Raw genomic sequence first — 25,692 nt, forward strand, 5'->3', positions numbered from 1 at the left:
TGCTGTGAAATATAATTTCTCTATTAGCTCACTTACAGTTTTCTACATAAACTCATTAATTTCTTTAAACAAACCCCCAAATTTCACAAAATCTTAAGCTTTAAAAGATATAAAATTGGGAATTCCCCAGCGGTCCAGTGGTTAGCGCTTTGTGCTTTCACTATTGACGGCTTGGGTTTGATCCCTGGTTGGGGAATTAAGAACTCACAAACCAAGTAGTGTGGCCAAAAGGAAAAAAACCCACCCCAAAACATAAAAACAGAAGGCAATCCTTTTTGTAATACCACGTGCCTGGTAAAGCCTGCCCTTGAAAACCAAAGGGGACAGGACAAGGAGGAAAGTTCTACAGTCCAACTGGCCAGCTTCACTTCGAACCCAATTACTTCAAACATCTGGAGATGAGGGTGATGCCTATTGGTTATGCAGTAGGAAGAAACCATCTATTGTCCCCTGGGGAGCCCAGCCAATCAGAAACTGTAGTTACCCAACCAATGAGAGGCCTCTTTCTGCAAAAGAGGCTGCTTATTACTGCCCCTCCCCAGGCCTCCCTGCCTCCCTCCCCCAGGCCCTATCAAAGCAAGGCCCGCTTCCTGGTTCTCTGGAGTTGCCTGTGCTCAGCCACAGTTTGCTGCCAAACTGCAATTCTTCTGGCTATTCTTAAAGTCACTGTGCTGATAGAATAACTGGCTATTATTAAAGTTGACAAATTCAATCCAGTACCCACTAGGTTTCGCCTTATATTTAAACTGTTCCCAGACTGGTTTCACACTACAAACTTTGAAACATTAAAATTCACAAAATGAGACACAGTTAAGGGACTTCTGAAACTCCAATACTTTGGCCACCTCATGCGAAGAGTTGACTCATTGGAAAAGACCCTGATGCTGGGAGGGATTGGGGGCAGGAGGAGAAGGGGACGACAGAGGATGAAATGGCTGGATGGCACCACCAACTAGATGGACATGAGTTTGAGTGAACTCTGGGAGTTGGTGTTGGACAGGGAGGCCCAGTGTGCTGCAGTTCATGGGGTTGCAAAGAGTTGGACACAACTGAGCGACTCAACTGAAGGGACTTCTCAGGCGGCCCAGTGGTTAGGACTCCACACTTTCACTGCAGAGGGCACAGTTTTGACTCCCTGGTTGGGAAACTAAGACCCTGCATGACATGTGGCTCAGCCAAAAAAATTAAAAAATAAAAAGGCACAGTTAAAACATTTTTTTGTTAGTGGCATTTGACTTAAAATGAGCTTCCACAGTTTTTAAAACAGACAAGATAATACAAAGTATTATCAGAATATTCACAATTTGCAATTGTGTATATGTTTTCCTTTCAGCCTGTTAGTACCATGCAGTCAGGAGTCATATGTTTATTCACAACTTGTGCTTTACTGTTTGTCCCCACCTTGATGAACACTGGGTCCCTTTGCCTTCTGTTTGCAGTCAACTAATAGGTACAAAAACAGAGGGTGGAAAAAGATACACACATACACAGCACACACAAATGCTGGTGCTATCTCAATTTACCTAACTTCCCAGAAGGCCTAAGGCTCCTGTTTGGTAACAATCTTTGCAGAATATCTTCTTCTTGTTAAACAAACAAACACAAGTACATGATTAAATGAAAATACAGAATCTAGTTCACTCCAATCCTCAGTCAGGTTTTCATCTTAGTCTATAAACAAACAGCAGCAAACTAGCTTTTTAAGAAACCATGTACTGAGACTTACGTTCTTTAGGGTTTCCCTGATGGCTCAGTGGTAAAGAACCCACTTGCCAATGCAAAAGACATGGGTTTGACCCCCGTGTCGGAAAGATTCCCTAGAGAAGGAAATGGCAACCCAGTCCAGTATTCTTGCTGGGAGATCCCATGGACAGAGAAGCCTGGTGGGCTATAGTCCATGGCGCTGGCACAGGAGTCACATACAACTTGGTGACTAAAACATTTTTCTCTAAATCTAATCTATTAAAACAATTCAATAAATCCTTATTAATGATTGGAAAGAATCCAGTTTTGCTGGCAAGTAAGTCAGTCGCCTTTTTTTCATTCTTAAAGAACTACTTGTAAAAGTATTTGGTACAGGAGCCAATGATATGTACATTACACATTTACAAGTTTCAACACTGTTCATAACAGATAATCTAGTGAACACTATTTACAGTTTCAACGCAGAGAATATAAAACGGAGACTTCCTTGGTGGTCCAGTTGTTAAGACTCTGTGCTTCAAATGCAATGTACATGAGTTTGATCCATAGTTGGGGAACTAGGATCCCACACATTGTCTGACAACCCCCCAAAAAACCCCCATTAACAATGACGACAAAATCAACGACTCCTGAATTAGAAGATGAGCATCACCCTTTACTAAGAAACTACATCTTCATGGACCAAACTCAGGAAGAAGAGAATCAATTTTAGACCTCATTCCACAGGACCTCAGTTTCTGAAGTATCAAAAAGGACTTATTTTACTTGTAGGAAGGTTCCACGGAATGGAATCAAGGTAAAACAATAAAACACACCAGTGCATGTGAAATAAAAAGGTATATATTCTATATACATTCATAAAAGAAATATTATAGTTCAAAAAATTAAAAGCCTGATCTAAGATTGGAATTACTGTGGGACTACCTAGTAGTAATGCTTAGCTCTTATTGTGTTGATATCAAGTATATACACATGAACTTTAAAAGCTTAATATGATAGTCAACGGACAAATGTGTTACATTTTTGTTTATTAAAAACTGCTACAAACAAACAAAGCCTGTACAAAAAACTTGAACATTCTTCCCTGTGAAACAGTAAGCTCCAGCAACATTATTGCTTAGGACTTCTGCCTTGGCCTTAATCTTCCTCTGTCAGGTATCCGTCTTCCTGCCCCACCTGCCATAAACAAAACCAGGACAAAAAATATCCCATAATTCTTATCACTCTGCAACAGTAATCGCGAAAGACATTATCACTTAGGACTCCCTCTTTCTCTGCCTTGGCCACGCCCTCTTCCTTGGCTGCCAAAAATGAAACTTGTACCAAAAAACATACCGTAATACTTACTACTTTGAGATAGTAGTCTTGAGAGACATTATCGCCTAGGACCCCCTCTGCCTCTGCCTCGGCCTCGGCCACGTCCTCTTCCTCGGCCTCGGCCTCTTCCTGCAACTGAGGGAAGAGAAAAACAAAGCAAGGTAAATTCTCTTCTGTGCTGATGTGACCTGGCCACCGCCAACAGCACCTACAGTAAAGAAAATTTTAACTCAGTTTCTCTCAAATGTAATCTCAGAGTCACCTCTTCCGATACTTTATCATACAGAACCAAGAACTGCTGGCCTAATACCTTAATATTTGTTTCATTTGACTTTGTTTATGGAGAAATTCATCAAGGTTTAAAATATTTTTTCTTTGTATCATGCCTCAAATTCACCACAAAATGAAACACAAATGATCTGAACTTCACAAAAGATGAAAGAGATTTCATACTAACGGAACAGAACAGAAACACTATGTGCCAGTTTTGTTACTGAAGAGAATCCAAGTAAGTTAATTCATGTCAAGAAAGTTTAAGATACATTGCATCAAATAACAACCTCATGATTCTTCCGAATCTTAAGTCATCTGACCCAATCATATTGTTACTTTAATCCAGTAACAATATCCCTGTTACCTGGTCATCCTAGCTCTGAGCTTCCTATTTTCAGGTATCTATGAATGTTTTTAAAACCCTGACATTTCTACTCATCGTTCGGAGTCTTATCATTCAAAGCAATAGAGTAAATCTAGTACTTCTCTTGAAACAAGGCAGATTAACCACACTTATCTCCAATTCGCTCTGAGGTACTATTCACGATAGAAAAGAAAGAAAAATAGCAAATATCCATGGAGCGAGGGCACAGAAAAAACGCAATAGTTTAAACATCTCAACAAATTTCTAAGTCAGAAAACAGACTGAGAACAACAAATGTTTAGTAAAGGAAGAGTAGCCTCAAAAAGACCTAGGACCTTGGAAGCCAGGGGTAAGGTGAGGCAGGAGGCTGAAAACATGGGGAAGAGGCTGCCAGCCCTCATGTGGGGCAGCAGACTGGCTAGCCCTCTTCCCATCCTGCAACGCTGAAGCCTATTTCCCTGACAGGTAGGCAGGAAAGGAAAGAGAAAATTAACCTTAAGACCTTGAAGCAGAAAGGGTTTGGATTTGAAAACAGTTGCAAAGTGGATGGCAGCAAAAGTCACAGAGCCAGAGGGACGAAGAGAGGGATCAAGTCAGTGTTTTTCGAGCTATATGGTATAGCCTGAACATTTTTTTTTAACTGAAAGAGAATAGGACAGGAAACTTAAGGGCATCTGCATGTATTAAGACTAAACAGTTCTTTGTGAAATTTTGAATGAATAGGTCATAATGCAAAAAAGTATATTTCTTAGTGTGGGTGAGAGGAAAAGTCTAAAAATCATTGTGGTAAGTTTAGTATCAGTCCCTTTCTCCTGTCCTGCTCCTATGATGCTGGTTGCCAGACACGTCTCCCATGTGACTAGAATCTTTTTCTGAGAAAACCAGTTCCAGAAAAGATTTCCACATCCTAAAATGTGGGGTTGCCTTGGTGGAGAAGCAAATTTACTTTGAATCCACCAGCGAAGCAGTCCAGCCTCCCTTTCCAGAAGTTCTCTTTTCAGGTTCCTTCTTAAACAATGGATGGCCAAAGTGCAAGATACTACAGTAAAGCCTTCAACATAAAGAGCATATTAAGAGATTAAATAAAAAGAGAAACCAGAGAAAACAACACTAAGTTCAGAATAAAAGACAGAGAGAAAAATAAGAGAAAAGACTCAGTCAGAAAACTCAATTATTAAGAATTCCAGGAAGAAAGAACAGAATAAGCAAAACAGAAGAAATTTATAAAGGTACACAAGTAAATTTCTTAGCTCTAAAATACAAGAATATCCATACGGAAAGGGTCCACAAGTACCCAAAACAATGAAATGGACAAAAAGCTAAGTCATTAAGAAATTTCAGAATAGCAGGAATAAAGGGTTCATCCCCAGATGTTCCAAAGTGTGCAGGGAATGCGGGACCAGGCCATGCAAAAAGGCCCAGCAGGTAAGAACAAACAACACTGGTCTTTTGAACAGCAATACCAGGAACCGTAAGAAACTCGAGGTGTACTCACAGCGAGCGTAGGCAATTAAAAGCAACCAACCAATCTGTGTTGTCTGCAGATATAAACATATTTTGAATAGTGGATTAGGGTATAAATATACCATACACAAAAATGTTTATAATCCTTCAAACTTACCAGCTTCCCTTTTCTTAGACTTCACCTTTGGTTCCACATCCACGAGTAGTGTATCCAGAGGTAAGCTGTCTGGCAGAATAAAATACCGAATGTTATTTCCTCGAATACTCAGTGTTTCCAGCTGTACAGGTTCTCTGTTCTTCAGGGTCATTTTCACTGCTTTAAGATGTGTGTTCATACTGACATCTACACCTGGAGGGAAAAAAGAGGGCAATTATTAGCATAAAAAGGAAGGCAACCAATTTATCTATCAGGCCACAGTTGGTACTATATTAGATTTACCAGCTCTATGTTCCAGGAATGGTACGCTAAGGCATTTTAGTTTAATCCTCAATGTCCCTATGGTAGATGGTATGATTATCCTACTGTTAGGACTAAAATATATAGCCAGGATATAAGAAATGTAACACTGGTTGTCCGTGAGGGGAGAGAATTGGATTTTTACTAGATTTTGCTCCCCCAATTTACTAAATTTTTATTAAGTGCCTACTATCTGTGAGGCAAATCTTGCACTGTACTACTGTCTTCCATCATTGTATTTTGAATTCTTAAAAAGCAGGAAGAACACTCAGCCCCCTCTACCACATGTAACACAAAGCTCAGAAGTGAAAGTGAAAGTCGCTCAGTCCTGTCTGACTCTGAAACCCCCATAGACTATCCAGTTCATGGAATTCTCCAGGCCAGAATACTGGAGTAGGTAGCCTTTCCCTTCTCCGGGGGATCTTCCCAACCCAGGAATCGAACCAGGGTCTCCCGCATTGCAGGCGGATTTTTTATTAACTGAGCTGCTGCTGCTGCTAAGTTGCTTCAGTCGTGTCTGACTCTGTGCAACCCCATAGGCGGCAGCCCACCAAACTCCCCCGTCCCTGGGATTCTCCAGGCAAAAACACTGGAGTGGCTAGAGCAGACTAAATCATTGTTTAAAATCACAGAATTTTAACAGCAAAATTATGCTTCCTTAGATACGATCAGTATGTATCAAAACCTTATACTACATGGATTTCCTTTCATAGCAATTGGTGTTGCAAAGTTCTAGCAAACTCACAAAAATTACCAGTTATGTAAATATTTCAGAGAGTAGAATGGGGCCATCTGCTAAGATAGCATTTTCTTTCATCACTTCTTTTAAAAAATCTGCCCTTTGGCAGGTGTGTGTGTGTGTAACACTACTATTAGTGAAGAATCATAGTGGCTTTAAATTTAAAACTACATATCCAACATTTTACGTCACTAAAGCAAAAATACTCAAAAATGTTATGCTTAGGTAAAATTATGGTTCCTCATCACCCCCTCCCCATTTCCCATGTGTGTTTTACCCAAGATAATCAGATACGGAAACCCTATTCTCTGTCTTCAAAGACTTTACCGTTGAACAGGGGACACAAAATTCTAATAAAAGTAATATGTGTTTTGGAAGATGTAACACTCGAGGGGGCACATACAGGCCAAAGTGGAAAAGGCATCAATCAAGAAAACAGTGGTTGCACATGGGGTAACCTGAATCCTTCTGGTATTAGCACAAGAGCTTAAGGGGAGACATACATAAGAAGGTGCATGTAATACTCCAGACAAAAGGAAGGAGATTTGTACTAAATAAATGTTATTAACCAAACAAAGAATTCTGGCCTGCAGGTCAAAGAGACGGGGGAAAAAAGTGTTATAAACTCAGTCCAACCTCCATACCTGTGATTGTTCCGTGGACTTGTGTTCCATTCTTTAATTCAATGGTTACAGTTTCGTGACTCAATTTCATCAAAAATCTATAAAGACATTAAGAATAAACAGTAAGTTTTTACTTTTACTACTCCAAAAACATGTTTATGAAGTCAAAGTGAAATTTCTAGATATAGAAAACGTGCTCTGGATGCTGTCTGCACCCATTCCCGTTAATAGTGTGCACTGTAATTTCCCTAGTTGTATGGAAAGGTGCCTCAATAACATTTACTTCCATTCCTCACTTCATCTATTCTGTTCTCCAAATTATTATGAAACAATGCAGAGGAAGTTGAAGAGTTCACAGATTCACAACCACATCTAGGAAAGTGAACAACAATCCTACAGTCTGATCCAATATGCAATTCATATTCAAAATTTCTGGTCTATAGTATAGTATGTACTCTGTGTACTCTACCACGGCATCAATCACAGCTGCAGGATTCCAACAACTGGGGGATTCCCTATGTCCCCACAGCTAGAGTCCATTTGAGAGGTGGGATCAGGAACTTTATATCTAATCTTGGATTGTAACAAGCACTAAGAGTTGGCTAAAATGTTTCCATGATTAAAGGGAAGTCAGCCTTAAAAATGCAACTTTTTAAGTGGTATAGATAGCCATCAAAATAGGGGAAACTACTTGATCTTGTATAAAAGCAAGTTTCAAACCTGCTCTCATATAAAGAAAAACCCATGTGCTAAATCCCTTCCCTTTCCATATTTGCTGTCAAGGAAAAAAGTGTCTCTTGAACTGAATCCAAATACGTTTTATCCAGTCCAAGGATATTTCTTTGATAAATAATACGTGCCATTCTATATTACCTGGTACTCCCTGTGCTTGGTAATGAGTATTAAAAGTGAGCAAGACTAAGCTCCCAAGGAGTTCAAACTCTAGGAGGAAGAAGAGACACACAAAATAATTTTTTAAAGTAACTACATAAATTTAAAGCACAATGGAGATACGCACAGGTTTTTTTTTATCATGAATATAATGTAGCATGAGTAGGAAGGAATCAGATCTTAGTGGGCTGCTAGGAAGAAGTCTGAAAGGTTGGTAATATGCGCAGCAAGAGAGATAAAAGCAAAGATACAGAAAGAAAACAGCACAATGTACACAGACACTATAGGTATTACTGCTGGAGTATTAAGTCCAAGAAAATGAGTAGAGAAGAGTTTCCTTTCAGGGGATGCCCAAGCTCTGTTAAAGAGTTCTCCTACGAGAACAACAGAAGGGTTTTCATCAATGGAGTGGAGCATCACATTAGATGACAAAGCAGGTGTCTTCTAGAGAGCAATATAGAGATTAAGGTTTACACAACTGAGAAACAGAAACAATAAACCAATGAAACAGAACAGAGACCAGAAGTTCATTATCCAGATAGGGGTGTGGATTTTACAGGTGTATACACTTTTCAAAATTGGGAAATGCATGCTAAATTTCATTGTATGACATTTACCTTTTAAGAAGTGAGATTTTAAAAAACTGGGTGGGGAAAAAGGAAGTCTGAGCAGCTTAGTGGTGTGACAGGAGTGGCAAGGGAGGGTTTAGGGAGGGCAGGAGAAGGAAACACTACCATCCAAGCCAGGAAGCAGACAAATTAAAATTATTTTCTGATAAATCCTTCACTATCTGAATTCCTTCTGCTTACTGAAATTCAGATACTCAGATAATACTTAAATATTCAGGTAAAATGGGATCCTTTAGTATACCACTGAAATGGCATCCAAACCCACACTATTAAATTAAAAAATCAAAGAGAACAGAAAGTGAAAGATGCTTATTAGGTACTTAAATCTGCCAAAACCTGGCAATTTATCAGATTATTAGGATCATCAAGAGGAATAAGTCATGGATGACTCCCAGGTTTTTGATCAGGGTGACAGTAAAATAATAATTATGTTACCAACTGAGATACTGAAAGAAGTCAACCAAATCTGCAAACCACTTAGCCAAACAACCATTTTTCCTGGTGCAAAATACATTCTTCAGGTATTAGAAATTTTGTTTCTATAGTCTAAGACATGGAATAGGATTCAGTACATTCATTAAAATTTATAGGAATATTCTGTCACTGTCACAACACGGAATGTCTTTAAATGAGACAAACTGATTTCAAACAGTACTACATAAAACTTAACTATAGATTCAGGTTGGCAGGTATTGACCACACACCAGTTATATCGCAATAAAACTGGAAGGAAAACAATGTACAAAAAGTTGACCTTAAATGCACTCTCTAAAATGCCACCCTGAATATACCAATGAGTATTTTATATGTTATTTCAAATGTACTAGAAACTATCTACTTGTCTGCCTTCACCACAAAACATAAAACTCCAACAAGGCAGGGACTCTGCCTTGGAAAAAAAAAAAAAATCCATTATGAACGTACAGTGTAACAGGTGGCCAAAAACTAGTCGACACTGACAATCCTTGACTGAGCAGACAGGAAACTAGCTAAGTTAGTTTATAGCTGCCTGCTAAGATATAAACTTATTTATCAGAAACCTCTGCTTCTATGTTCCACCTCTCAGTCTCAAGCAAAACCACCAAACCCAATCTATTTGCAGGGAGTACAGAATGAATTACTTCAATCAATAAGCACGTCTTCAGTATGCAAAACTAACAGGCCAAATTTAAACACAGATAAGAACCAGAAGAAATCTTGAATATCTGTGTAATTAGTCCAAAAATACAGCAAAGAGATTCTGTCCCATGTTGGGAGATTCTTCCTAAATCAAAAGCTTATTCTACAGGGAAATAAATGCAGACTGTATAACGTAAAGTCTAGGGAGTAACAACAAGAGGGGGAAAAACACACTAAGAAAACAACTTACGAAATCAAAAAAGTCCATCCCTGACTTGAAACATTTCGGAATTGGCTTACATTATTTCTTAATAAACCTCTGCAGCTTCTAAGCACTCTTTTCCAGGCTCTGCATGCTGAGATGAAGCAGAAAAGTAACCCAGACTAGAGCACAAGTTCGACGCCAATCAAAGTCTATCGACTTTCACCCAGAGTTAAGAGCTTGGGAGCCTGGCGCTGCACCTCTAAGGCCTCTATGACTCTAGGTAGGAACACCCGGTCCGGCCTTTATTTCCACCTCTAGGAAGACAGGCAGGACCCCGGCACAAGCCAGTTTGAAGCCCAGGCCCGAGCGCCTGCGGGGGCGCGGGCCAGACCGGGCTGCAGCGGCGGGCGCCGGAGGCCGTTGGCAGGCCGCGCGCGCACGCGGCTTTCGCGCCTCCTGCATCGGGAGCAGCCCGGCCTCCCGCTCCAGGCCCAGATCGGCCCTTCCCAGCTCCCACTCCGCTCGGCCACCTCCTCACCTCACGAGCTTCATCCTAGAGGCGCCGTCACCCTTTCGGCCCGATAGGACACGAAATCCGACCACCGAGAGCCGAGGTTGGGCGTATGAATGGCCGGAAACACTTACTCTCGGGGCTCCGACGTAGAGACCGCGCCGAGCGCAGGGACGCACGGCGGAAACGCCGCGGCCGCGCTTGGGCTACTCTCCTTTCCGGCTGCGCGAAGCGCCACTGCGGCCCCTGACGGTTGGAGGTGTGCCTTGCAACTGCTGAGGGTGTTTAGGGCAGGTTTAGGAGACTTTCAGTATGGAGATTTGAGATTACATCCCTTTAACGGGCAGGGCAGGGCTCCGTGTATTATGCAGCACCAGATTTACTCGTTAATGAAAGTTAGTTCTGGGGGAAGTCCAGAGGATTATGCTAATTCTGTTCCAACAGCAGGAACCTCAACATTACTTTATGTGCCTACAGAAAATCACAGAATTTTAACTGATTATTTTTAAATTATGGTCACAAACCTCAAAAGGTGCCCAGAGATCTAGAGATCGTGTTACGCTTCTCTAATGGATACTTTCTCCTTTAGTCCAGGTGATCTCCAAAACTAGGGCTTTAATTTGTACCTCCAGCTTGGACTTGATCCCTGGTCATCAGAATTCCTGAATATTGTGAGGCATTGCTCATCAAACATCAATGTCATCTGGAGGAAATGTTAGAATGAAATTCTGATTCTGTCAGCATGGGGTCTGAAATTCTGCACTTCTAAGGCAAGGGCACCCCACTCCAGTATTCTTTCCTGGAAAATCCTATGGACGGAGAAGCCTGGTAGGCTGCAGTCCATGGGGTCGCTGAGAATCAGACACGACTGAGTGACTTCACTTTCACTTTTCACTTTCATGCATTGGAGAAGAAAATGGTAACCCACTCCAGTGTTCTTGCCTGGAGAATCCCAAGGACGGGGGAGCCTGGTGGGCTGCGGTCCATGGGGTCACACAGAGTCGGACATGACTGAAGTGACTTAGCAGCAACAGCAACAAGCCTTCAGTTGATGAAGATTCCCCTAGTCCATGGATCTCAATTTGAGTAGCAAGACTGTAATGGACTTATGTGTGCTACCTTCTCAACATCTATCCCCCTGTCTTCCCAACAGCTCCTAATAATCCCCTGGTGATCCAATGTGGACCAAATGGCATCATTTTTTTTTTTTCTAGCTTGAAAAAATTTAATAATTTTTACTCTCATAGTATAAAACCGTCAAGAGTCCTGAAATAAAGTCAGCAAGAATGGAGCGGCAAAGAAAAAGCCTCTATTTGCTGCTAGCTGGAGGGTCAGTCTGAAAATCAGACTCCTCTGTCTTCTTGGAGTTAGCTGAGGTTTTGTATGTTACAAGTATTTAGATTGGCCATGAGAAAGAAAATAAGGAAATGAGAATGCAACCAGCGGGGCAATCCAGCTGTTCCATTAATTTTTAGAGGCAGATGTCTTAATGATAAGGGCTTCCCTGGTGGCTCAGTGGTAAAGAATTCATCTGCCAATGCCGGAGGCTCTGGTTCCATCTCTGGGTCAGGAAGATCCCCTGGAGAAGGGAATGGCAACCCACTCCAGTATTCTTGCCTGGGAAACCCCATGAACAGAGGAGCCTGGCAGACTACAATCTTTTGGTTGCAGAAGAGTCAGACATGACTTAGCAACTGAACACGAGCAGCATGCTAACCCCCACCAATTTTACTTATGCAAATCTTCACCAACACTAATTGTCACCAATCTTCTTATGGACAATTTGATAGGGGTAAAATTAGACCAGCAGGCTACAGTCCATGGGGTTGCAAAAGAGGTGGACAGGACTTAGCAACTAAACAATAACAATGAATTCCTTATGTATCAAAAATAAATACATATGGTTTTATACGGTGTAACCTTTGTAAGGATTCCCATGTTCCTGATTGTGGCCAATACAAATACAGTGAATAGAGAACTCAGAAGCAGAGGTTCTGGAACTTCCCTGGTGGTCCAGTCCTTAAGACTCCATGCTCCCAAAGCAAGGGTCAGGGAACTAGACCTCCCATGCAGCAGCGAAAAGATCCCACATTCTGCAACTAAGACCCAGCATGGCCAAATAAATATCTTTTTTAAAAAACAAAGGCCTATTTTGGGGGAATGGAAACTTGTAAATATGGTTTGTGTAGGTGTATGTCAGAATTTGAGTTATTACAGATAAAGTGGTTTACACACAAAAAAAATTCCACCAATTGTCTTGACAATCTAAAGGTGAAGGTAAATGTATTAGAAAGTCAGATATTGTATCAGTAGTAGATAACCAGCTTTAATCAGGTTGGCAGTCTACTCCCTGGCATTAAGGGCACAGACCCTCTGCTTAGTGGAAAATCCATGCCTGATTTACAGCTGCCCATCCATATCCTGGGTCCTACAACCTCCCAACAATCAACTGATGATGACTGTTTACTCTAGTATTTACTACTGAAAAAAAAAAATCCCCGTATAAATTGGGTGTGTTTAAACTTGTGTTGATCAAGGGACAAATGAACGTGTCAAGGTTTTGGGATGTGGGGGTGAGGGGCGGCAGACAGGTTTTTGCCAATTATCACAAGATATGGTGTCGTGGCCAATGGCTTCACCCACCAAGACCTCTCATTATGGTTTTTAAACCATAGCACGTCTCCAGACTAAACTGACAGGCAGCTCTATAAAGTTTTATGGAAGATGATGAAAAAAAAAAAAAACATCAGGCTTCAGCAACTTAAGAGGGTATATTGGGGTGGACTTGGCTTCAAAAAAGGAGGGCAGTAAGAACCATAGGGGAGAATCCACTTATGATCACCTCTTCAGATTCTCAAAGGCAAGAGGACTCATTTACCCATCCTCACAGTCCTACAAATAAGCAAAGAGAAGCACAGAGGGCGTGTTCAAAAGCAGTGTAGAATCAAGAATCCTAGGATCCTAGATTCAATCTTTGGAGGCTTCTAAGAGCCAAAGCTTTGTCTTAACACACGCCGTTACTAAACTTGGTGGAACTTCCTGCAATTTCTTGTCGACTCTTGTGCTCTGATGCCCAAGGAGCAAAGTGTGCAAGGAGACGGGGAAGCCCTGGATTTTGGGGAGACGCTGGAGTGCAATGCCGGGAAGGAGGGAGAACGGATCAATCGCCTCCCCTTTTTTGTACACTGGCTCGTGTGGAAGATGAGAGGTATCTGAACTGGAAGTCGCAGAGAGCAGTACCTGCAACCAACAGAAGAACCGTTGGCGACGGATCTTCAAGACAAACCTCCACCGCTGGGCGCGTGGGTGGCTTTATTCCGAGACGACAGGGGGGAAACAAGGGAAGCGGCCGCCGGTAGGGTACAAGGCGCCCACCCGTGGAGGCGCGCACGCGAGGCCTCCCACCGCGCCTGCGCTGCGGCCGGACGCGGGCTCGCCTCTCCCCGAAGCCCCGCCGTCCCGGCCGGGGTGAAAAACGGCGTGACACGCAGCGAGCGTGGCGGCCATCTTCAGGCTCTGGGCACGTCAACGGAGCGGGTTCGGGCAGAAGAAGAGCGTTGCGCAAGCGCGCCCAAGACGGTCCCAGGTAACTCCCATCTGACGGGCTAGGCGTCGCCGTCGTCGCCGGAAGTTTGGCGTTTCTGTGCCGCGGGAGAGGAGGCGGCGGCGGCAGCGGCAGCGGCAGAAGCAGCTGAGTGTCTCCCGATACCCGGATGTGAGGCGGTCTGCTGGCTCGCGTCGGACCCTCGGCCGGGAGCGAGGAAGGTAGGCGAGCGTCCCGCCCGCCCCGCCGCCTGTGTCGTCCTCGTCTCCCTATGGCCAGCCCCTCCGGAGAGCCGGACGCCTCTCCCCTTTCCCGTCCCACCCTCTGGGTCGCGTCGCCTCGCACGCCTTTCCTCCTCCTAGGGTCCCGGCTTCGGGCGCCCCCGGGAGGGAGTGGGCGGTTCCGGGACGCGGTCGCCGGAGGCAGGCAACCAACCTGCGCGCCTCGGCTGCCTGGCCGCCGCATCACCTGCCGCGGCCCGCTGGGAGGTCGAAGGTATTGAGGGGTCGTGGCCAGGGTCTCGCCGGGCTTCTGGAGCCCCGTGGCGGCGTGCAGCGATTGCGGCGGCCGGGGCGGTGTCGGCCCGCAGGTAGCCGGGCCTCGTCCCAGTCTTCTCCCCCGAAGCCGCTGCTCCAGCCCCGGCGGAGCTGCGGTCCTGCGGCTCGCTCTGCTGCCCGCCGCCCACCCGCTGACCCGGCGTGAACCCCGAGGCCTCTGCAGTCTGAGGGCTGGGCTGTGGGGATCCCGGCTTCACGATCCTTAGCCTGGGAGGGGAGCGGTGGCCCGAGTCCAAGGTCAGAGAGGGATTCTGGTTGGATCCGAGGATCTGGGCGCAGGCCAGGCTGCTCTGGAGTAGAAATTGGGTTTGTTGAGGACCATCGCGAAGTTTGTAGAGATAGATGCGAGCAGAAGGGAGTTGAGTCCTCGATTTTGATCCCTGTTAATATTATTTTACAACGGGGGTTTGTTTTCCTCGGGCAGAATGGGAGAGATAGCTAGTCCAAAAACTGGAGAACGCTCCCTCTCCCACACCCTCAAGCTTCCCCTCCCCCATCCCCAAATTTTTTTTATTGAAAACCCAGCTCATACAGTAGGGCTTCTCTGGTGGCTCAGATGCCAAAGAATCTGCCTGTAATGCAGGAGACCCAGGTTCGATACCCGGGTTGGGAAGATGCCCTGGAGAAGGGAATGGCCACCCACTCCAGTATTCTTGCCTGGAGAATCCCATGGACAGAGGAGCCTGGCGGGCTGCAGCCCATGGGGTCGCAGAGTCGGACACGACTGAGTGAGTAACACACGCACAGTATTTTCCAGGAGAGGGGGAAGGGGAGGAGGAAGGAGTAAGCCTTGAGGTTTGATAAGTACTGTGAACCTTGTTTTCCGGTAGCCTTTGGATGGCTGAAAAGGGATTCTTTCTGCAGGAAGTAATTGCAGCACAGAGTATTTAGATAGTATTATCAAATGCCGTTTCAGTAAATAGTCTTTGCAGAAACCAACAAAAGAATGCTACTTAGTAGAACAGTAGGATGTGGGTGTACTTTGTTTTCTTCCCACCTCAACATTTTTTTTAAAGCTGAGTAAAGCACGAGTTCAGTTTAAAACATTTTGAATGCCGTGAATTATGCTATATTCAGCGACTTCTGATCAGGTCTTTAGTAACGCCCAGCACCAGCGGCAGTGGAACTGTGTTTAATTTGAAAAACTTGAAAAAAACCCATGGACAGAGGAGCCTGGCGGGCCACGTCCATGGCGTTGCAAAGAGTTGAACACGACTGAGCGACTAATACACTAAAACATCTCACCGTGGAATTAGATATAAGAGTAGGATGAAAAGTGCTTAATTTGGAAGCTGCAAATTCAGGCCTAGAGCATGTGCGGAAGTGAGAAAGCTGTAATACAGACATTTCCCCTTTTTAGGCAGAATGCAGTATATGCCCCTAGGTCAGATGTGTGACTTTGGAAGTACCCGTCTTAGAAGAAAACTTGTCCTACTTTATGCACATCTGCTCATCTTACTATTTCTTGGATAAAGAAAATTCGTTGATTAGTATTATGATTTTGTAGTGAAAAAGTAATTGTCAGCGCCAAGCAAGATTTTGTGTTAGCCCTTTAAATCAATACATTATGCTTCCAGAAGAACTGGGGAAAGGCCCTAATTAATGAATGTCATTAACCCCTTTTGCTGAATGGCCGTTTTTAGCTTGGTCGTTTATACAGCACAAAGCTGACTGTAATTATTCTAATAATGAAGGAGACTGGCATTGCACAACGGATTTTTTTTTAATAGTTAAATGTTTATCATGAGATTTGTTACCTGATTTATATTACACTTTGTGAGTAAGTTGAATAACCTCAACTGAAGGTGATCAGAAGTTGAGACCGTAGTTAGAAACTAACTCCAGTGAGATTTTAACCATACGTAATTTGCTTAAGGACTCTTTTACACCCGCCTCCCCAGCCCAGACTTTAATGTTTTTCTGTGCATCCTTTTTTCTTGGCACAGTAAAAGTTCTTTGGCTCGCTTTCTGCCTAAGTTCTTTATATCAACTACTGTGGTTATTTTTGACAAATAACATCATTCTGTTGACCTTACCACCCTGTCTTCTTTTTTGAGAGAGCTACATTTTATGCTTAGTTGCATTATAGTACACCTGAAGAAGTCAAGATTTATGTCATCTGCTCTCTTCAGCTTACTTTAAAGATTTATGGCTGTGTATGTGAAATTCACAAGAGATAAAGCTCAGTATATAAATTAAAATGGGGTTTAAGATGTTACTTTTTAAATTTTTATTTTATCAGCCACACCTCATAGCTCACAGGATCTTCATTGCCTGACCAGGGATTGAACCCTGGTCCTGGCTTTGAAAAGGTAGAATTCTAACTCCTGGACTGTCAAGGAATTCTCTTAAGTGTTACTTTAATATAGTGGTCTCAAGCTTTTTGGTCAGGATCCCTTTACATTCTTAAAATTATATAGGACTCCAAATAGCTTTTGTTTTATGTCTGTTGTATCTATTGGCAGTTACTATATATTAATTTAAATATATTTAATATATAATAAATAGCTAATAAATAATTACAGGTTAATATAAATAACTTTTTAGAAATTTATTATTTTATTCTCCCATGTTGTATAGGAGAACCTTAAGCATAGTCTCTTTTTTTTCGAACTTTAAACTTTGTGTTTTGTTTCGGGGTGTAGCCAATTAACTAACAGTGTTGTGGTAGTTTCAGGTGAACAGCTAAGGGACTCACCATACATACGCATGTATCATCTTTCCCAAACTCCCTCCCATAAATAACTTTTTAAATGCAAAACTACTATCCCCCCCCCAAAAAAAAAGATTAGGGAAAGAATAGCAACTGTTTTACATTTTTGTAAATCTCCTTATTGTTTGACCTAATAAAAGACAGCTGGATTCTCCTATCAGCTTCTGCATTCAGTCTTTATGTTGTTCTGTTTGAAGCATACATCCAGCTGCACAGGGATGTGTTGGGAGGAGTGATTGAATAACATTTTGAATTAATTGTGATACTCTTCTTTGACTTTACAACAAAACTCAGAGTCTGAAACTATACCTATATCCTTTTCATACAGTGTTGCATTAATTTCATTGGTCTGTTTGCAGTTTGAATTGATCTTTTACTGGTATATGATTTTAATCTCGTGAGCCTTTGAAAGGGTCTCTGGAATCTGCAGGATCCCTGTCCCACACTTTGAGAACTACTGCTTTAAGGTAAATAATTTAATAGTTTAGATTAATGTAATTACGGAAGCTGAAAGGGATAATGGTAATATGGCAAGAGTTGACAAGTAGTTAAGTGAAATGAGGCATAATTAAGACAAACATTTTCTTTTTCATGCTTTCTTTTCATAAAAAATGATACATCAGTATATTAATTATTACAGCTAATTATTATTATAACTAATACTTAATAACTGCTTACGGTTCTAGAAACTGTTCTAAGAGCTTGGTATTAGGAAATGAAATGTTACTGTTGTCATTGTTGCTGTCATATTCATTTTTTTTGGCTTTATTTTCTTGATGTGGGTAGACAGTAGTGTAATAAATTGTGGAGAATGGTGATAGTGGAATGACTTGACTGACAGCTGAATTTAAGGTGCCTTTAAGACATCAGGATGTGCACGTCCAGTATGTCGTTGGATATCTGAGTAGCACTAGGGATGGAAATTGTGTCGGGCTATCATTTGTGTGTTAGTGGTCTACAGGTGGTAATCGAGAGTATGAGTATAAATGAAATGAGTTAATGTGTGTCTTTTGTGTTAAGAAACCAAACCTTGGGGAATACTAATTTGTAAGAGACTGGTGGAGGAAGATAATTTAAAAAATTAAATTCTCCATGTCTTTCTTAAGACTTTTAACTAATGATGTTGAGAATAATGTTGTTTTACTGAATGTCTATTATAAATCTAGTGTAATAAAGAGATTTTTGTCTTTGAATGTTTGGAAAAATTTATTAAGGATAGTACCTGGTCAGGGAACTAAGATCCCACAAGCAGTGTGATCAGGAATAAAAAAAAATTTTTTAACTGAGATGTAATTTGAGATGGACTGTAAAATTCACCTAATTATATAATTTAGTGGATTTTAGTATGTTCAGACTTGAAACAGAGAAAAATTTATTAGGGACAGTACCTCGTATTACTGTATGTTTCTGTTGCATTCTCTGTTAATGGTATATTGTTGCTTCGGTTGTAACATTTTATATGTTTTTGGCTAGTGGTAATTCATTTAATTTTATGTTCCTTAACATGTTTTTTTTAATTTCTAAGTATTTATTGGCATTTTAGAACATGAAAAACACTTGAATTACCCTAAATAGGGGATAATGAATGGATTGGCAGGATACACAGAGAAATAAGGAAGAGAAGACTGTATTTGTAGAGCCAGATCTTGTGGAAGGAGAAAACAGGAATCATCAACACTAGGCCTTACAGAAATCAGAAGTTAGTTCAGGACTTAGAAGGTTGCTGAGAAAAGGTGCAGCTCTGGCATTTGGCTTACTTACAGGGTAAACCAAATGTTCATCCAGGGGTGATTTTTGCCTTCCAGGACATATTCAGTATTGCTGAGAATATGAATATATTTGACTGTAAGAACTGAGGGCAAAGTGCCACTGGTATCTAGTAGGTATGCTACTAGGGGTGTAGGGTGCTAACAGGGATGCTAGCTGTTAAAACATCCTCCATGCCCTCACCCCCATACTCCCTGTCACAGATTTTTATTTGCTCCAAAATATTAGTAGTGGCAGGATCGGAAACCTTGCATCACAGTGACTGTATTGGTTGCTTTGGGGTCAGGAATCTGCTGGAGAGCATAGGGACCGCAGGTTCAGAATATAACTATTTATGAACTCCCTAAAGGCCCCCACCTTTGTTTCTTAAAGCAGGTACCTGTGGACATGGTGAATTTTCAAAAGAGGTTATGAATTTGACAAGCCACCAGTCGCAAACATAGAGTTTCCACATCACCCAGTAGTTATATTCTTAGGTATATACCCAAGAAACTTGAAAACATATGTTCACATGATAATTCATTCAGGATTATTCATAGCATTGCTCATGATAGCCAAGAGGTAGAAACATCCCATCAAACAATTTATCTACTGATGGATAGGTAAATAAAATGTGGTATATTTATACAGTGAAATAGTATCTGCCCGTAAAGAACAAGATATTACAGATACATGCTGCAAACCTACTGAATGGAGAAGGAAATGGCAACCCACTCCAGTGTTCTTGCCTGGGAAATCCCATGGACAGAGGAGCCTGATGGGCTACAGTCCATGGGGTCATAAAAGAGTCGGACACGGCTTAGCAACTAAACAACTCTACTTGAGCCCTGAAAGCATTAATGTTAAGTGAAAGAAGCCATCCACAAAAGGCCACGTGTGTTGATGATTTCATTTATATAAAACAGCCAGAATAGTGAAATCCATATCCACGGAAAGTGGATTTGTAACTATCAGGGACTGGAATGGGGTTGGGGATAGGGAATGACTGCACATGGGCTTGGGGTGGTGAAAAGATTCTGGACTTAGTGACAATTATTATACAACTCTGAACATAACTAAAATCCACTAAATTATATAATTAGGTGAATATTATAGTCCATCTCAAATTCAGATCAGATCACATCAGTCGCTCAGTCATGTCCGACTCATTGCGACCCCATGAATTGCAGCACGCCAGGCCTCCCTGTCCATCGCCAACTCCCGGAATTCACTCAGACTCACCTCCATCGAGTCAGTGATGCCATCCAGCCATCTCATCCTCTGTCGTCCCCCATCTCTCCTCTGTCGTCCCCTGGACAATCCCTCCCAGCATCAGAGTCTTTTCCAGTGAGTCAACTCTTCGCATGAGGTGGCCAAAGTACTGGAGTTTCAGCTTTAGCATCATTCCTTCCAAAGAAATCCCAGGGCTGATCTCCTTCAGGATGGACTGGTTGGATCTCCTTGCAGTCCAAGGGACTCTCAAGAGTCTTCTCCAACACCACAGTTCAAAAGCATCAATTCTTCGGCACTCAGCCTTCTTCACAGTCCAACTCTCACATCCATACATGACCACAGGAAAAACCATAGCCTTGACTAGACGGATCTTTGTTGGCAAAGTAATGTCTCTGCTTTTCAATATGCTATCTAGGCTGGTCATAACTGTCCTTCCAAGGAGTAAGCATCTTTTAATTTCATGGCTGCAGTCACCATCTGCAGTGATTTTGGAGCCCAGAAAAATAAAGTCTGGCACTGTTTCCACTGTTTCCCCATCTATTTCCCATGAAGTGATGGGACCGGATGCCATGATCTTTGTTTTCTGAATGTTGAGCTTTAAGCCAACTTTTTCACTCTCCTCTTTCACTTTCATCAAGAGGCTTTTTAGTTCTTCTTCACTTTCTGCCATAAGGGTGGTGTCATCTGCATATCTGAGGTTATTGATATTTCTCCCGGCAATCTTGATTCCAGCTTGTGTTTCTTCCAGTCCAGCATTTCTCATGATGTACTCTGCATAAGTTAAATAAGTAGGGTGACAATATACAGGCTTGACATATTTATTCTCCTATTTGGAACCAGTCTGTTGTTCCATGTCCAGTTCTAACTGTTGCTTCCTGACTTGCATACAGATTTCTCAAGAGGCAGATCAGGTGGTCTGGGATTCCCATCTCTTTCAGAATTTTCTACAGTTTGTTGCGATCCACACAGTCAAAGGCCTTGGCATAGTCAATAAACCAGAAATAGATGTTTTTCTGGAACTCTCTTGCTTTTTCCATGACCCAGCGTATGTTGGTAGTTTGATCTCTGGTTCCTCTGCCTTTTCTAAAACCAGCTTGAACATCAGGAAGTTCACGGTTCACATATTGCTGAAGCCTGGCTTGGAGAATTTTGAGCATTACTTTAGTAGCATGTGAGATGAGTGCAGTTGTGCGGTAGTTTGAGCATTCTTTGGCATTGCCTTTCTTTGGGATTGGAATGAAAACTGACCTTTTTCCAATCCTGTGGCCACTGCTGAGTTTTCCAAATTTGCTGGCATATTGAGTGCAGCACTTTCACAGCATCATCTTTCAGGATTTGGAATAGCTAACTGGAATTCCATCACCTCCACTAGCTTTGTTCGTAGTGATGCTTTCTAAGGCCCACTTGACTTCACATTCCAGGATGTCTGGCTCTAGGTCAGTGATCACACCATCGTGATTATCTGGGTCGTGAATATCTTTTTTGTACAGTTCTTCTGTGTATTCTTGCCATCTCTTCTTAATATCTTCTGCTTCTGTTAGGTCCATACCATTTTTGTCCTTTATCGAGCCCATTTTTGCATGAAATATTCCTTTGGTATATCTGATTTTCTCGAAGAGATCTCTAGTCTTTCCCATTCTGTTGTTTTCCTCTGTTTCTTTGCATTGATCGCTGAAGAAGGCTTTCTTATCTCTTCTTGCTATTCTTTGGAACTCTGCATTCAGATGTTTATATCTTTCCTTTTCTCCTTTGCTTTTTGCTTCTCTTCTTTTCACAGCTATTTGTAAGGCCTCCTCAGACAGCCATTTTGCTTTTTTGCATTTCTTTTCCATGGGGATGGTCTTGATCCCTGTCTCCTGTACAATCTCAAATTACATCTCAGTTAAAATTTTTTTTTTTTTAACTCCTGATCACACTGCTTGTGGGATCTTAGTTCCCTGACCAGGGATTGAATCTGGGCCCTTGGCAGTGAGAGCTTGGAGTCTTAACCACTGGACTGGCAGAGAATTCCCAATTGTAAAATGATTTTTAAAATATCACTTTAAACTTAAAATATATTGGGTGATGTAATCTAAATGCTTTAATGATTAAAATTTGAATATATTTTATCATAATGTACAATTTAGAAATTGGATGTACTCTTAAATTCTCAGGCACTTTCTAACATGTATCTTGTAAATTATCTTTCTATATAAGTATTGTGGATTTTCTGAAGTGATCGTTTTATGTTAAGTTTGATTATTGTTTTTTGGCCCCAATATTGATTTTATTAGAATTCTATTAAGAAGCTAGCTTTGGCTTGTTGGAGGGGTCTTGTCAATTTGTTAACAGGTGAGAGAATGCATTTTTATAAGATTTTATTTAATAGAAAGGGATGTTATTAAGGTATATAATGCTAGGTTAATAATGATTTAACATATAGGGCAAACTAAAGTGAACTAATCCTTACCATAACTGAACAGGTGAGTGGCAAATGCTGTAGATTTGTGTATCAGTTAACCTCTTTGTTCTGTTAGGGCCCAACTGCCATGTGTTAAAATATTTAGAAATTGGGAGGAAATGATGTAAAGTAATTCATAATTTTTAAAATTAAAATTTTTGTTGCTTAAGTAATAAAGGACATTAAATGTGTTTTTTCAAGTTATTATGCCTCAGAGGTTTGTGTCTGTGTGTGTGCATGCACAGTTGCTCAATCATGTCCGACTCTTTGCCACCTTATGGACTGTAGCCTGCCAGGCTCCTCTGTCCATGGTATTTTTTAGGCAAGAATACTGGAGTGGGTTGCCACTTTCTACTCCAGGGCAACCAGACCCAAGGATCAAACCTGTGTCTCTCTGGTTTCTTGCATTGGAGGGCAGATTCTTTAGCACTGTGCCACCTGGGAAGATAAACCTCTCAGGCTTCAGATCAGATCAGATCAGTCGCTCAGTCATGTCCGACTCTTTGCGACCCCATGAATCGCAGCACGCCAGGCCTCCCTGTCCATCACCAACTCCCAGAGTTCACTGAGACTCAACGTCCATCGAGTCAGTGATGCCATCCAGCCATCTCATCCTCTGTCGTCCCCTTCTCCTCTTGCCCCCAATCCCTCCCAGCATCAGAGTCTTTTCCAATGACTCAACTCTTTGCATGAGGTGCCCAAAGTACTGGAGTTTCAGCTTTAGCATCATTCCTTCCAAAGAAATCCCAGGGCTGATCTCCTTCAGGATGGACTGGTTGGATCTCCTTGCAGTCCAAGGGACTCTCAAGAGTCTTCTCCAACACCACAGTTCAAAAGCATCAATTCTTCTGCGCTCAGCCTTCTTCACAGTCCAACTCTTACATCCATACATGACCACAGGAAAAACCATAGCCTTGACTAGATGAACCTTTGTTGGCAAAGTAATATCTCTGCTTTTGAATATGCTATCTAGGTTGGTCATAACTTTCCTTCCAAGGAGTAAGCGTCTTTTATTTCATGGCTGCAGTCACCATCTGCAGTGATTTTGGAGCCCAGAAAAATAAAGTCTGACACTGTTTCCACTGTTTCCCCATCTATTTCCCATGAAGTGGTGGGACCGGATGCCATGATCTTCATTTTCTGAATGTTGAGCTTTAAGCCAACTTTTTCACTCTCCTCTTTCACCTTCATCAAGAGGCTTTTTAGTTTCTCTTCACTTTCTGCCATAAGGGTGGTGTCATCTGCATATCTGAGGTTATTGATATTTCTCCCAGCAATCTTGATTCCAGCTTGTGTTTCTTCCAGTCCAGCGTTTCTCATGATGTACTCTGCATATAAGTTAAATAAACAGGGTGACAATATACAGCCTTGACATATTTATTCTCCTATTTGGAACCAGTCTGTTGTTCCATGTCCAGTTCTAACTGTTGCTTCCTGACTTGCATACAGATTTCTCAAGAGGCAGATCAGGTGGTCTGGGATTCCCATCTCTTTCAGAATTTTCTACAGTTTGTTGCGATCCACACAGTCAAAGGCGTTGGCATAGTCAATAAACCAGAAATAGATGTTTTTCTGGAACTCTCTTGCTTTTTCCATGACCCAGCGTATGTTGGTAGTTTGATCTCTGGTTCCTCTGCCTTTTCTAAAACCAGCTTGAACATCAGGAAGTTCACGGTTCACATATTGCTGAAGCCTGGCTTGGAGAATTTTGAGCATTACTTTAGTAGCATGTGAGATGAGTGCAGTTGTGCGGTAGTTTGAGCATTCTTTGGCATTGCCTTTCTTTGGGATTGGAATGAAAACTGACCTTTTTCCAGTCCTATGGCCACTGCTGAGTTTTCCAAATTTGCTGGCATATTGAGTGCAGCACTTTCACAGCATCATCTTTCAGGATTTGGAATAGCTCAACTGGAATTCCATCACCTCCACTAGCTTTGTTCGTAGTGATGCTTTCTAAGGCCCACTTGACTTCACATTCCAGGATGTCTGGCTCTAGGTCAGTGATCACACCATCGTGATTATTTGGGTCATGAAGATCTTTTTTGTACAGTTCTTCTGTGTATTCTTGCCATCTCTTCTTAATATCTTCTGCTTCTGTTAGGTCCATACCATTTCTGTCCTTTATCGAGCACATCTTTGCATGAAATGTTCCTTTGGTATCTCTGATTTTTCTTGAAGAGATCCCTAGTCTTTCCCATTCTGTTGTTTTCCTCTATTTCTTTGCATTGATCGCTGAAGAAGGCTTTCTTATCTCTTGCTATTCTTTGGAACTCTGCATTCAGATGTTTATATCTTTCCTTTTCTCCTTTGCCTTTTGCTTCTCTTCTTTTCACAGCTATTTGTAAGGCCTCCTCAGGCAGCCATTTTGCTTTTTTGCATTTCTTTTCTATGGGAATGGTCTTGATCCCTGTCTCCTGTACAATGTCACAAATCTCATTCCATAGTTCATCAGGCACTCTATCTATCAGATAGAGGCCCTTAAATCTATTTCTCACTTCTACTGTATAATCATATGGGATTTGATTTAGGTCATACCTGAATGGTCTAGTGGTTTTCCGTACTTTCTTCAACATAAATCTGAATTTGGCAATAAGGAGTTAATGGTCTGAGCCACAGTCAGCTCCTGGTCTTGTTTTTGCTGACTGTATAGAGCTTCTCCATCTTTGGCTGCAAAGAATATAATCAATCTGATTTCGGTGTTGACCATCTGGTGATGTCCATGTATAGAGTCTTGTCTTGTGTTGTTGGAAGAGGGTGTTTGTTATGACCAGTGCATTTTCTTGGCAAAACTCTATTAGTCTTTGCCCTGCTTCATTCCGTATTCCAAGGCCAAATTTGCCTCTTACTCCAGGTGTTTCTTGACTTCCTACTTTTGCATTCCAGTCCCCTATAATAAAAAGGACATCTTTTTTGGGTGTTAGTTCTAAAAGGTCTTGTGGGTCTTTATAGAACCGTTCAACTTCAGCTTCTTCAGCCTTTCTGATTGGGGCATAGACTTGGATTACTGTGATATTGAATGGTTTGTCTTGGAAACGAACAGAGATCATTCTGTCGTTTTTGAGATTGCATCCAAGTATTGCATTTCGGACTCTTCTGTTGACCATGATGGCTAGTCCATTTCTTCTGAGGGATTCCTGCCCGCAGTAGTAGATATAATGGTCAT

The 25,692-nt window shown here is 41.9% G+C and overlaps 2 protein-coding genes across 10 annotated transcripts in view; one reads left to right on the top strand and one right to left on the bottom strand.

The window, feature by feature from the left end:
• Positions 1 to 2,715: 2,715 nt before the first annotated feature.
• On the bottom strand, positions 2,716 to 14,801 carry SNRPD1 (small nuclear ribonucleoprotein D1 polypeptide). 5 transcript variants are annotated; one of them, XM_070361666.1, is made up of 5 exons: positions 13,537 to 13,588; positions 6,963 to 7,039; positions 5,280 to 5,471; positions 3,052 to 3,156; positions 2,716 to 2,880 (listed from the first exon to the last, which is right to left on the bottom strand). In XM_070361666.1, exons 2-4 carry the CDS (start codon positions 7,030 to 7,032, stop codon positions 3,080 to 3,082), a joined length of 339 nt encoding a protein of 112 aa, XP_070217767.1. In that variant the 5' UTR covers positions 7,033 to 7,039; positions 13,537 to 13,588; the 3' UTR covers positions 2,716 to 2,880; positions 3,052 to 3,079. The 5 variants fall into 5 exon arrangements, 4 of the variants coding, with proteins under 4 accessions (XP_070217767.1, XP_070217765.1, XP_070217766.1 ...); XM_070361664.1 differs by lacking the exon at positions 13,537 to 13,588 and adding an exon at positions 10,324 to 10,481; XM_070361665.1 differs by lacking the exon at positions 13,537 to 13,588 and adding an exon at positions 10,324 to 10,481 and having other exon boundaries at positions 2,716 to 2,894; positions 3,050 to 3,156.
• ESCO1 (establishment of sister chromatid cohesion N-acetyltransferase 1) overlaps positions 13,920 to 25,692 on the top strand; it is a 47,365-nt gene continuing 35,592 nt past the window's right edge. For 4 of the 5 annotated variants that reach the window (XR_011462445.1, XM_070361661.1, XM_005898885.2 and 1 more), the window contains exon 1: positions 13,920 to 14,061. The gene's annotated coding sequence lies outside the window, so the exon portion shown is untranslated. Of the gene's footprint in view, positions 14,062 to 17,469; positions 17,578 to 25,692 lie in introns of all 5 variants that reach the window. The other variant, XM_070361660.1, reaches the window with a different exon arrangement.

The sequence above is a fragment of the Bos mutus genome, chromosome 24 (assembly GCF_027580195.1).
Source record: "Bos mutus isolate GX-2022 chromosome 24, NWIPB_WYAK_1.1, whole genome shotgun sequence".
Taxonomy (NCBI): Eukaryota; Metazoa; Chordata; class Mammalia; order Artiodactyla; family Bovidae; genus Bos; species Bos mutus.